At 36.3% G+C, this 13,519-nt stretch overlaps 1 protein-coding gene across 1 annotated transcript; it reads right to left on the minus strand.

Moving 5' to 3' along the window:
• Window positions 1-5,958: 5,958 nt before the first annotated feature.
• Window positions 5,959-9,236, minus strand: LOC135599131 (two-component response regulator ORR2-like). Its single transcript, XM_065093895.1, has 5 exons — window positions 9,005-9,236; window positions 8,218-8,288; window positions 7,061-7,138; window positions 6,874-6,944; window positions 5,959-6,441 (listed from the first exon to the last, which is right to left on the minus strand). The coding sequence occupies exons 1-5, from the start codon at window positions 9,153-9,155 to the stop codon at window positions 6,246-6,248; spliced, it is 567 nt and encodes a 188-aa protein (XP_064949967.1). The 5' UTR covers window positions 9,156-9,236; the 3' UTR covers window positions 5,959-6,245.
• Between the last annotated feature and the right edge of the window lie 4,283 nt (window positions 9,237-13,519).

Raw genomic sequence — 13,519 nt, forward strand, 5'->3', positions numbered from 1 at the left:
CTAGCATAAAACAAAACTCTATATTCAGAACATAATGGAACAACCAAGATGTATAAAGATTTAAAAAAGCACTATTGATGGCGGAACGAAGAAGGATATAATTTAGTTTATTGAAAAAGTCTTGCATGCTAACAAATAAAAAAAAACATCAAAATCTAGTAGGTACATTAAAACATGACAAATATCTCAAAAGAAATAGGAGAAGGTTAGTATGAATTTTATCATAGGTTTGTCCAAGATTAACAAGGGACCTGATGGAATTTAAGTTATGGTATTAGATAGTGTTAGTTTGGCAAGTCCCGTAGTCCCACATCGGAAAAATCAGGCTTGTTATCTCCGATTGAAACTATAAATAAGGGCCTGGGCTTTGAAGTCAGATGCACCATAAGAAAACTAAAGTATTTACTTTAGTTTAAGTCCACACTCAGTTAAATAGTTTGGACTTCTAGTTTGGGTTTTTCTTGTTTACTATTTTTGGGTGTTTTATGGCCTAGGAACATCTTCCTAAGGCATTTGTAATAGTCCCTTTTCATAGTAGTGATTTGCTCCTCTTTCGTCTGTGGATGTAGGTCAAAGTTAATCGACCGAACCACGTAAATTTGGTGTTCTTGTCGCTTTTATCTTTTCGCTTTATTATCTTTGTTGTGTTGCCAAAATTATCTTGTGGTAAATTTCTTGGGGCTAGCTCTAACAAACTGGTATCAGAGCCTGGTTCTGGGATCTTTTGGCAACAATGACAATAACAAATATCGTTGTCGAGAAATTCGATAGAAATGTCAACTTTGGCATGTGACAACTCAAAATGGAGGCCATTCTGATTCAAGACGGAGTTGATTTGGTACTATAAGGAGCTGAAAACATTCCAGATGATACATCAAAGGAAGATCTTGCGGTAATGGATAAGAAGGCCCAATCAAGCATCATTCTAAATCTCTCTGACGAGGTAGTTACGGAGACTACGGCTAAGAGCATGTGGGACAAGCTTAAAGCCTTGTACATGAAGAGGACAGTGGAGAATCGTCTCTACTTGAAGCAGAGTTTGTATATGCTTCGGATGATTGAAGGTACATCTATATTCTCGCATCTTGATAAGTTTGATTCTTTGGTTATGGATTTGGAGAATATAGATGCAAAAATTGATGATGAGGATAAGGCTTTGTTACTCTTGTGTTCTCTTCCCCAATCTTTTAAGCATTTCCGTGATACTTTGATTTATGGAAAAAAAACAGTTTTGTATCAAAAAATTAAATCTGCACTAAAATCTAAGGAGCAAATAGACAGGAATATCACTGGGGAAAGTAGAGGGAATCAGGCTGAAGGTCTGGTTGTCAGGGGTAGAATGGATAAAAGAGAATTTGACAGTAGTAGATCTAAATCTAGATCTAAATCCAGACATAAAAATTTGGAATGCAGATAATGTCATAAAATGGGGCACATTAAATCCGATTGCTTTAAATTAAAAAATAAATTAAAGCAAAAGGAAAATTTTGTTGAGAAAACTATTGAATCCGCTGAAGCTAGTGTAGCTGATGAGAATGATGGAAATATTTTCTTTGCTACTGATGACAGGACGATGTCTAAAAATGAATGGATTTTAGATTCAGGTTGTTCTTATCACATGTGTCCTAATAGGGATTTGTTTTCCACATATGAATCTTGTAATGGTGGAATTATTTTGATGGGCAATAATGCCGCGTGTGATATTGTTGGTAGAGGAACAATCCAAATTAAAATGCATGATGGTATTGTGAGGACGCTCACTAATGTTAGACATGTTCCTGATTTAAAAAAGAATCTCATCTCTTTAGGCACCCTAGAGGCCCTTGGGTGTAAATACACAACTGAAGGTGGAGTTATGAAAGTTTCTAGAAGTGCTCTTATTGTTATGAAAGCTTGTAGGTCTGGTAGCTTATATATTTTGCAGGGAACTACTGTCACAGGCTCGGTTATAATGTCGTCATCATCATTGTCTGAGTCTGACATCACCAAATTATGGCATATGCGTTTGGGTCATATGAGCGAATAAGGTTTGAGCATATTGAACAAAAGAGGTCTACTCTACGAACAGAGTACTGGGCCACTAGACTTTTGTGAACACTATATTTTTGGAAAGCAGAAAAGAGTCAGCTTCACTTCTCCGGTAGTTCACAAAACGAAAGGTACTCTTGACTATATTCATTTAGACCTTTGGGGTCCAGCTCATGTTCATTCTAAGGGTGGTGCCAGGTATATGTTGACTTTCATTGATGATTATTCCAGGAAAGTTTGAGTTTATTTTTTGAAGCATAAAAATGATGTTTTTCTAACCTTTAAATAATAGAAGGCTTTGATTGAGAAGCAAACATGTAAACAGATTAAGCGGCTTCGAATAGATAATGACATGGAATTTTCTAAAGGTGACTTTGAAGAATTATGCAAAAATGAAGGAATCGTTCGACATCGCACTGTTAGGATGACGCCTCAGCAAAATGGTGTGACCGAATGTATGAACATAACACTCTTAGAGAGAGCGAGGTGTATGATCTCAAATGCAGGGTTGACAAAGGACTTTTGGGCAGAGGCGATTAATATGGTCTGTTACGTTGTCAACCGCGCTCCTTCTGTAGCACTTAACTTTAAAACTCTGGAGAAAGTTTGGTCAGGTACTCCTACTGATTACTCTGATTTAAAAATTTTTGGGTGTCCATCATACATGTATGTAAATGAAGGAAAATTAGAGCCTCGAGCTAAAAAGTACATTTTCCTTGGGTATGCTTCTGGGGTGAAAGGATACAGATTATGATGTTCTGATCCCAAATCCCCAAAATTTATAATCAGTAGAAATGTTACTTTTGATGAATTGTTTATGTTATCTTCCAAAGAGGATTCTACTAGTTGTATAAATGATAGTGCACAGAAGCAGGTGGAGCTTAAGATTGGTAGTTCAGATTCTTTTAAGTTGAACTCTTCTACTCAAAGAATGCCAGTAGGTGGTCCCGAGTCTACTGACGCAGATGATCCAAAGGAAGAGCAATATTCCATAGCCAAGGATAGACCACGAAGAGATATTCGACCACCACAAAGATATGCAAATTTGGTTGCATATGCTTTGTCTGTTGCAGAAGAGACAAGTGAAGTTGGTGAGCCTACTTCCTACTCAGATGCAGTTTCTTATGATAATTCCGCTAAGTGGTTGATTGCGAAGAATGAAGAAATATAATCTCTTCATCAGAATAGAACTTGGGATCTTATGAAGCCGCCTTCGGGTAAGAAAATTGTTGGATTCAAATGGGATACTATTACTGAGGGAAAAGTCCTTGTTCAGAAAATTCATACGAAGGACAATCCAACTGATATGTTTACAAAGCCTCTTTCGGTTTATAAGTTCAAGTAGTTCTTGGACTTGGTTGGTGTTCATTGTTGGTGATTGCCCGTTGGGGCTGTTATGAAGAAGGTAGAGCAAGTTTTGTTGAGACATGTTAACGTCGAGATTTGTTAGTTTGGCAAGTCCTATAGTCCCACATCAGGAAAATCAAGCTTGTTATCTCCTATTGGAACTATAAATAAGGGCCTGTGCTTTGAAGTCAGATGCACAACAAGAAAACCTAAGTATTTACTTTGGTTTAAGTCCACACTCAGTTAAATAGTTTGGACTTCTAGTTTGGGTTTTTCTTGTTTAGTATTTTCGGGTGTTTTATGGCCTAGGAACATCTTCCTAAAGCATTTGTAATAGTCCCTTTTCATAGTAGTGATTTGCTCCTCTTTCGTCCGTGGATGTAGGTCAAAGTTAATTGACCGAACCACGTGTAAATCTGGTGTTCTTGTCGCCTTTATCATTTCGCTTTATTGTCTTTGTTGTGTTGCCAAAATTACCTTGTGGTAAATTTTCTGAGACTAACTCTAACAGATAGAATCTCGAGATTCCCGTTAGGATTTTGGTAGAGTCTTCGTAAGGTAAAATAGGCAAAGTTATCTTTTAATACTATATTTTTATCCTTAAGCAAATGGCTAAATAGAAAGAATCTTTCGGATATAAAGGGATCATGCAGCAAATAATTACATTTGATAAATTTTACTTATAATAATAGTTATCAAATAATAATTAGAATGACATCATTTGAAGTATTATGTGACAAAAGTCCAAATCACTTCTTCATTGGGTCAAGATGAGTGAAAAAAAAATGTTTGGGTCTAGATTTAGTTAGTTAAAATCTGATTTTATAGTTCAATACTTGGTTCACTATGTTTTTTCGGATAAATGTTTTTTTTCACTAAATAATATTAAAGATATCTTAATGATCGTATAATCAGTGCACCAATAATATTTTATTTTATTTATTTATTTGAAAATTTTGAGTTTCGTAGAGATTGTGAACCATTAATGGCAAAACTCTAAATTTCCTCTTGCACAATTTTATTTTAAGGATTAAACTTCTGAATTGAGGACTTGATAGATAAGATAGTTTGGTCAAAATTATTCATAGGTGTAAAATTGAGTGCGTATTGACTTAATTTTTATTTTATTATTTTATCATTATTGTACTCTTTTTTTTTTTGTCATGACTACCATAGCCGTAATGGCATTTCTTGTCTTATAATTGCTTGTCGATGGACTTATATCCGATTATATCTTGAGATGATTTTACCGATTGAACAAACACAAAGATCGAAAATACGTCTTACGTCGATGATTGGCATATCCAAAGTTTTTCATATCATTTTTCTTAACTTGGATCACAAATTGTTCTGTTAAATTTCTTATTCAGAATGCTCTTCATTTATTTGAACCTAATATGTTAATCAAGAACCATCAGGCCAATTGATAAAATCACAAGAAAAACCATCAAATTTGCTAGTTAGCATCAGATCCAGATTCCTAAGCAAATGGACACTCAAAGAAGATATAATATGAGAAATCAGAGCCACACTCACAAGAGAGGACAATTTATTCCACCCATTTCTTGCCTTGGAAATGCATTATTCCCATCAGTCTTGTTCTATAGGAATATGATGGGTTATTGACACTGTTGTAGGCCGATTATTCTTTCCATTGATGCTGATGAAAAGAATAGAAGATAAGAATAATAACAACTAAACAAGAAATTAAATGCAGCAACTAAATAAGAAATTATCCACTCTGGGAAAAATCCTGCATGAATTTAACGGATACATTTTTAATTAAAAAAATCATTCTTGGCTATTTATTAGATATTAATTCTCCAAACTCTATCAAACTAAACATCAACTCCTCGCGTATGACTGTTCGGAAATCAGTGTGCATGTTAGCACGTTGCATGGACAAATTGCTTCCCTCATCCTTTCCATGGTGTCTTTATCACTCCATTTTCTTCCGTTTAGATCAAACCTCAACAATTCTCTACTTGAGTCAGTTGCCACACTAGAAATTCTCAGCACTCAACTAAATCCATACACTAAATGATCCAAATAAATAACAAAAGTTTCATTTTCCCGTCAATCATTCAACAAAGTATGCCAATCTCTCATACAATAGCTTCGACAAATCCAAACTAATTAAACCCTATAACAAGAACCCTATCTCAATCTCATCACTTGAAGATCCAATAGTCTTTAGTAATGGGATAAAAACAAAATTTTGTATATGAACAAATACAAATAAACTGTAGCATACAATGAAATTAAATAAAAATTATAATCAAATGAAATATCAAGATTTACATGAAAAATCCTTCCAACATAAAGAGTAAAAACTACAAGACAAGTCGGAGAAAATCCAACATAAAAATAATGAATATACAAATCTTAAAGTCTCTTATCAAAAATCCAAACAACAATCAGAAAAGAATAACTAAGATATAAGGACTATATCACTATACACAATATCCAAAATCTCTCCAAGTAATCAATTTCATTGTAAATCTGATCTAACCTGAGATAAAAACACTGACTGGATGATTGAGAATAATCTCTGTATTATCTTGGATGATTGAGAACACTGCCTGAAGATCCAATAGTCTTTATTCATGGTTTCCGTTCTTAACTCTTGTAGGGTATTTTACTCGTTCAAAAGCAAAAGGAAATATACAAAAGGGACTGCTTACCAACATCAGTTTCAAATTACAATATGCCTTCCGACATTTTAGCTAATAATTCTATGGTATCAAAACTTTGCCATGGAAAACAGGATCGAGAGACAGCTTATCAGCATCGTTTACTAATTACAAACATGCCTTCCGACATCAAACTACTAATACCTTAGTATCAAAACTTTTACCATGGAAACAGGATTATGACACAGCAACTTCAGCACAGCATTGACATGTCTCATAGCTGCTGCTTTCAGCTATCCAATCTACTGGCAACTTCCTCTTGGTACCTGATTTGGATATCGGACTCCTCCCCAAAGCATAACTTCTTAATCTCTGAACGTCTTTTACTTTCAGTGGCTTAAGGATGAAATCTATAGCTCCATCGCCTTGACACCTGCACAATCAGACACAAACTTCATTTTAGTGGACAAAACTAAAAGAGAGACCAGGCTGGCTCTATATCTGTTTTCCTTCATCTAAAGATGTATGTGCGCAACATGCATACACATATATACACTTCATCCACTTTTTATGCGTTTGATATAAATGCACATGCAAAGAATCTTGTTAAAGATACATCTCCAGTGTAGGTAAGAAGCTCATTTGCAATAGCCAAGATCCTCCAATCTTGATAACACACAACAGATCTCATTTGACAAACAGTGGTTGCCCGACTACATAAAACATGCTTATTCAGTTTGGTTACTTCATTTATTTGCACCATCACTTGAACTTGAGATGCTAATATATGTAACAGTTGTGTATGACAAGCTAAAATTTGCATCCGGAGGATTTGAAGTAGTTCATGAAGGTAACAAGAGAGTGCCTGCTGATTCTCTGAGGATCATTTTCAGATGACATCATGACTACCGGTATGGATGGGTAGCTGCTGTGCTCCTGATAGTTAGGATAAGTGTTAGAACTTGACCAAGCATCATCAGTAGACAAAGTTATACTATGATTATAATGTGATAGTCGATCACTACAAAGAGCAAAGAGAAGATGCTACATACCTTGACAGCCTTGAGAAGGTCGTAGCCAGTCATTTGTGGCATACAATAGTCAGTTAGAATTACATCAATATTCTTGTCCTGCAAAGCATCGATCTAGTCAATTAAGTTTCAAGCATCTACAGGTCTATGTATAAGTTCATATCAATTAGGGTGTATATCTTCAAATGTTAAATATAGCTAAAAATATTTAATAGTTACATTATTTTTCAAATGGGCCATAAAAATGATATTAGTAAGTCAAATGCATATTGTATCTTGTTGATTTCTGGTTTCTAAATTCTGTCCTTTGTCATATTGCGATAAGACGAGCACTGGGAAGATTTATTATGTGTATATGCATATGTCTAAATATAATAAGATGCTGCAGGTTCTGATATTTATGCCATTGAGCCTTGTTTAGGGCAACATCACAATTATCTGATAAATTTATGTTTGTGCCTGCACACACACACACTGTTTCGCAGGCATGCTAGTTGGGTCAAGATCAGAGCATGCCAAGTGGCTTTGTGAAGAGATGCTTAAATAGAAATTAGATTTGGACAGGTTAGTGTAGGAGGGCACAAGAAAGAAGAATTTGGGATCTCCCAGGCATTAGTTTCATGATTTTAATCATAATATAGTGTTTTCTTTTTCATCTATTTTCTCCTTGTAAAAGTTGATACAAGATTCTCTTTTATTACTCACTCCTCTGTTTTCTTCTGCTGTCTTAACCTAAAACCCATCAGGATGCTACTGTCATTGTAGTTTACTCTGTTCAACCAAGAGGACAGAAATGGCTCTCTTCCTTCCTGGATCGAAACCATCATCTTTTGAACATCTCCGGTCGAAGTGTCTTAGGTATGTAACATGACTAGGAAGACCAGAGGAATGGAGTACAAGTCTGTTAATCACATAGATGCTCATCCAACCAAGAAGAAATCTTTTCAGGAGCTGAAGATGCCTATGGTACAGCGAGTATAGCGATATGTTTCCGATTTGGAGAAAGAGAACTCCATGAATCTAGTCGCACTGGCTTTGTATAGAATAATGATCGTGTAGTCCAATGCTTCATAATTTCTTAGTTGAAAACAAATATTTGGATGAATTGATTGCCGACGTATATCATTCTATAAAACATAAGAACCAAGTAATGTAATGAGCTAAGGAACTTAACGCACGTTAAGCAGGGCTGTCACTCCATTCAAGCCAAGAACTTCCATTGCTTTCTCTCCCGACTCAACAGCAATAACTGGAACGAAACCGAAGATGAGTAACATACTACAAAAAAATAACCAAGTAAAATAAAGAGATATCCTACAGAAGAAGCTACAAAAAATCAGAAGGTTTTGTGAGACATAAATCCATGAACATATAGTTCCTATTGCTTTGAGCTCACCACTTCTTCAATAAAAGATCAACTGTCTAAGTTTCTTTCTCCTAAAAGGAAACAAAATTGTATGTTGTCACCTTAGCTTGTGAAATGTGGATTTTCTTCCCTTTTTTTTTTTTGTCCTTCTAAAACTAATTTATTTGTCGAGATTGAGGAGTCACTTATGGCTTTGACTTTTCTCGTGGAAAACAAAAGTGTGGACTACTTGGCTTCGAGAGTGGCAGTCAGTGGCTTTACTGACGGATGCTGGGACCGGAAGATCCATGGAAGAGTAGCCATCTCTATGTGGAAAGAATTTTCCTTGGGTAGCAGTTTATAGAAGGCAAAACTTTGCTATCCAACACAGAATCTTGTAGAATCCAAGAAAAAAATAAACCTCATTTTGATCAGATTGCAAGGCACAATGGGCTTTCCAAGAGAAAGCTAAGGTGTGTTCCTTGTGTCTTTAGCGATGGCCAAAAGCTATCTGACGAGATGAGATTTCCAAAACAAGGAAGAACAGAAATAAGTACAAGAATTATTAGTCCACGGACCTATGATGGTTGAATCAGAGAGCTCAACATTATTCCACTTACCTTCAAACAACCCTCCACTGTTCTTGAGCAACATCTCAACTATCTTTCTGTCCGAAGGGGAGTCATCCACCACCAGTACTCTCACCGCCTCCCCTCCGCCACCCCCGATAGTGTCCACCTCTTTCCCGGCTTTCTTCACCTGCTCCTCCATTCGCGCCGATGAAAGCCGAATGCCCGCTCCTGCCTCTTAAAAGTGGGCGTACAGATAGAGAGAGAGAGAGCGAGAGAGAGAAGAACGAAGGAATGAATGGCGTGGAAGAGTGAAGGATGGGATTCGTCTCCTGCTCCAGACAGCTAACATCACGCTCCGGATTTGCTGTTTGCTGTCGAACATCACGGAAACGATGAGTTTACGCACTTCGGTCAGCCATGAATACGCTTACAGTGAGCCCAGAAGGGCTCTTGGGAGGACACAGCAGTTGGTAGAGAAGCCTGTTCGCTGCTCCCGCGCATATAGAGAGGAGGAGGTGAGTGGGGTATAGATTTCTTTATTAGATATGGTAGTCGGGAAGGGAATCTATCACTGTCTTCTGTCGAGGGATTTGAGCCATTGATCGGCCTCTTCCTTCCCGTCCTTTTATCTCTTCCAGCTTTAATATTCCAAAAGTTTACGATTGTACAACAAATCAAATCCCGCTCTTATTCCCCTGCGCTCAAAAGATCCGCTTTTTGATCTCAAAGTACACTTTAGATTTGAACTTTTTTCCTTCTCTTTCTCGAGCTTTTCGTTTCTGTTTCCTTCGCTTAGATTTTTTTTTTTTCCCTTGTTCTATATTTCAAGCTTGTCTTATTCCCTGACATAGATTGATTGAGATAAAAGAAGTCTGTTTCATTTGCCAAACTTCATTCAAGTGAAATCAAATCAGATTCTACTGAAGTTGGTACACGTTCCAATTTTGCTTAAATGTTGTCCTTTTCAACAACATTATGGCTAGTAACTGTAGCCGCAGTCTTTAGATAAAATCTAGTAGGTAGAGTTAGTTAATGAAGTATAACAAAACGTACTGAAAGATACAACTCATCGTCATCAGCATCAAACCTTTTCAGTAGAGAAAAAGATAATCAAATAAAACTAAGGGAGAATAGCTAATATATATAATTTTGAGCGATTATCCTAAAAAGAAATCGTATTTTCATTTTTTTCTTAGCACACTCCCATTTTCATAACGTCAAAGAGAATTTTAACTTTTCAAAATGATAAAATTATTCTTCCACTGAAGAGCTTGAGTTTTTATATCATTAAATCTAATTAGTTTCGAGATGGATAAATATTTTGAGATTTCTAAAATATTTCAGTATTATAAAAAATCTTAGTATGAGAATGAATTTTTATAAAGAAAAATTTTAATAATTAAGATTCGATTCTTCTATAAATATATGATATGTTATTAGGTCTTCATGGAAATAATAAGATGTAAGTATTACCAAACCACGCCCCTATTGCCACGGCTGTAGATATAGGTCTTTTGAGAATACGTCTCAACAACGACCAATGGTTAACGGTGGCTCTGATGGGTGGTTTCGCCAGAATAGGTACTAATGAAATCACCATTTTAGGAAATGATGCAGAAATAAGTACTGACATTGATCCGTAAGAAGCTCAACAAGCTCTTGAAATAGCTGAAGCTAACTTGAGTAGAGCTGAGGGTAAGAGACAAGCAATTGAAACGAATCTAGCTCTCAGACGAGCTAGGACACGAGTAGAGACTGTCAATGTTATTTCCTACTAGTCAAGTCAATACATCAAAATAATAAAGAGAAGTTTTTAAAAAGTTCTTTATTATACACCACATGTTTATTCTGCCAATTGAACACAATCAAGTCTAATATGATAAAACAAAAAAAGAAGATGGGGTAGAAAAACTTATTAGATATCATTTCATCGACTTCGGTATCTAATAAGTTCTACCTACTATTGGATTTGAACCAATGACTCCCGCCGTATGAAAGCAATACTCTAACCACTGAGTTAAGTAGGTCATTTATCACCACAAAAAGAACCCATCACTTCGGGGATTATAGGTGGAATATTATTTCTAAGCAATACTAATATGTTCTGTTAAGCGTAAATAAAATAAACAGATCAGAGAGCTATGATGTGGATTATGGAATATCCATCTTGACAAGAAATTATCTATATGTTAAGATGTCTATGAAAAGGGCTATAGCTCAGTTGGTAGAGCACCTCGTTTACACGCGCGCAAATGCTTTTCAAAGGAGCCTATTATGCAATGAACATAATTGATCGTATTGAGAAATCGATGTCTTACTCCATAGGTTCGAGGGAACAAGAGAACAATAGCCTGACAAATAATAAGATGTAAGTAATATTTGACACTAGGAACGAGTCGGCACTAAGAGGGGGTGAATTAGTGCAGCGGTAAAAATTACGTCGGTTAAAAAAACCTTCATACGATAAAATCTGATTTCGACGAAAACCATTTCAAAAAGATCTTTAAATTAAAAGCATATGGAAGTGCAGTTGATGTAAAGCAAGGAAATTAGTTTGCAGTTAAGATAAATGGCAAAAGAGAAATGCAAATCGATTTATAGTGGTTCGATCGTCATGACCTACATCCACTCCTTCGATTCCTCTTCCGTTGAGGCTACCGGCATCCACTATCGATCTTCCTTTAATAGGCAAAGATCAACCTCCTTCTTATACCCCTTTTCTCCTTTTATCGGGTTTAGGAGACATCCCTTACAAGCACTCACTCCTCTCTCAAACTATTCTAACACTTAAACTAGAAGAGGAGGATTCTCACAAGAGATTACAATAGCGTTTTTCCCTCTTTAAATTCTCTGTGCTTGTATATATTAACCAGGGATGAGAGGGGTATTTATAGGCTTCAAGTTGATTCAAACTTGGAGCCTAAAAAGGTCTCATCCTAGGTTTCTTGGGTACTAGCGGTACCACCGCCGTTCTTGGGCGGTACCACCGCTGTTCTTGGGCGGTACCACCGCCGAACAAGGGCGGTACTACCGCTGGCAGCATTGCTGCCGGCGTTACCACCGCCCAGCCTGGGCGGTACCACCGCCCAAGTTTCTTGGGGTGCTGTTCCCCAAGCAGTGCCACCGCTAGCCAAGGTTTCAGCACCCTGGTTGGGCCTTGAATCCGACCCAAACCAGCCCACCTTCGGGCCCAGTTGGCCCCTAACAGAGTTGATGGGATTACCTCCCAATCACAACTCTAATTATGTGCTAACTACGATTCCTAAGACATAATCTAAGATAAGTTCGATTTCTTCCGGCGAGCTTCCGACGATCTTCCGGCGAACTTCCGACAATCTCTCGGCAATGTTCCAATGGACTCCCAGCAAGCTCTTGGATTTTACGACGATCTTCTTGGCGAGTTCTGACGAGCTTCTTTAGCAAGCTCCAAGACTTCTCGGTCAATTCTGGCAAAACTTCCGACGAACGTCCGGACTTCCGACGAACTCTCGAACTCCTAACGAAATCGTGTTCTTAACTCCGGAACTTCATTTTGCTTTATGCCTTGCTATCGTAGTTAATCCTGCACACATAAAAATACATTTTGATCTAGACAATTATTACTGAGCATGAATCATGTCGTCCGACATATCATTGGTCTATCGACGCTTCGTCCGATTATTTGGCGCATCGTCCTCTCTTGCGGCCTATTGCCCAATCGACCAATTAACCTCCACAACTCCAATATCCTTGGTGCAATATCCGTTCTTCTTGGCCCGATGCCCAAATCCATGGCCCGAAGCCTTCTGTCAATATGTCGACCGATCCTTTGGCCCGACGTCCAATCTTTTGACATGTTTCTTCGGCCCAATGCAATAATGTATTGATAGTTTCTTTTTACAGGAATGTTTCGATTTGGTACCTACTAGTGACTTGAAATTAGAATTTGCTCATTTAACTAGTGACTAAGTTATTCTTTGTCAAAACCTATGAGCTAAGGAAATAATTGTATTTTAATAGAGTGAGGGTTATGTACATTGGTTTGTATTTGTATAGGATGAATGCATTGTATGATGTTACCATTATTGTATTTATGGTTAGCAAATTTAAAATATTTATAATTATTTATCTTTGCTTTTATGTTAGTTCTTTTACTCATATCCTATAAAAGATAAATTTTAATAATGGATTGTTAAAAGGAGTAGACTAAAAAGTCAAACATATTAAAAATTTAATATGTCATAATTGCATATAAATTTTATAAAATTTTAGTTTTACCTTTTATAAGATTATAACCACTTAAAGTTCAGGATGATTATATTTTAATGGTCCAATAAAAGTTTATCATGGACAACTAATAAGGTATTGACACTTTCTTTTTATAGGAATGTTTCAACTTATTACTAACTAGTAACTTGAAATTAAATTTTTTTCATTTAACTATCAAGTTAGTTATTCATCATCAAAATATAAGAGCTAAGAATATTATTATATTTTATGGTAATATATTATATAATTAAATAATATTGAGAAATAATACATTATATTGGAACAATTATGCAATATATTGACATAACTATTTTT

Source organism: Musa acuminata, chromosome BXJ2-1 (assembly GCF_036884655.1).
Source record: "Musa acuminata AAA Group cultivar baxijiao chromosome BXJ2-1, Cavendish_Baxijiao_AAA, whole genome shotgun sequence".
NCBI lineage: Eukaryota > Viridiplantae > Streptophyta > Magnoliopsida > Zingiberales > Musaceae > Musa > Musa acuminata.

What these genes read in the sequence shown, in the direction of transcription:
- LOC135599131 (XM_065093895.1), bottom strand. Translation starts at nt 9,155, where the DNA reads ATGGAGGAGCAGGTGAAGAAAGCCGGGAAAGAGGTGGACACTATCGGG. An exon ending in GAGTGACAGCCCTGCTTAAC is followed by an intron (nt 7,139 to 8,217) that starts GTGCGTTAAGTT and finishes GATGCTTTGCAG; the next exon opens with GACAAGAATATTGATGTAAT. An exon ending in GATCCTCAGAGAATCAGCAG is followed by an intron (nt 6,442 to 6,873) that starts GCACTCTCTTGT and finishes CTGATTGTGCAG; the next exon opens with GTGTCAAGGCGATGGAGCTA.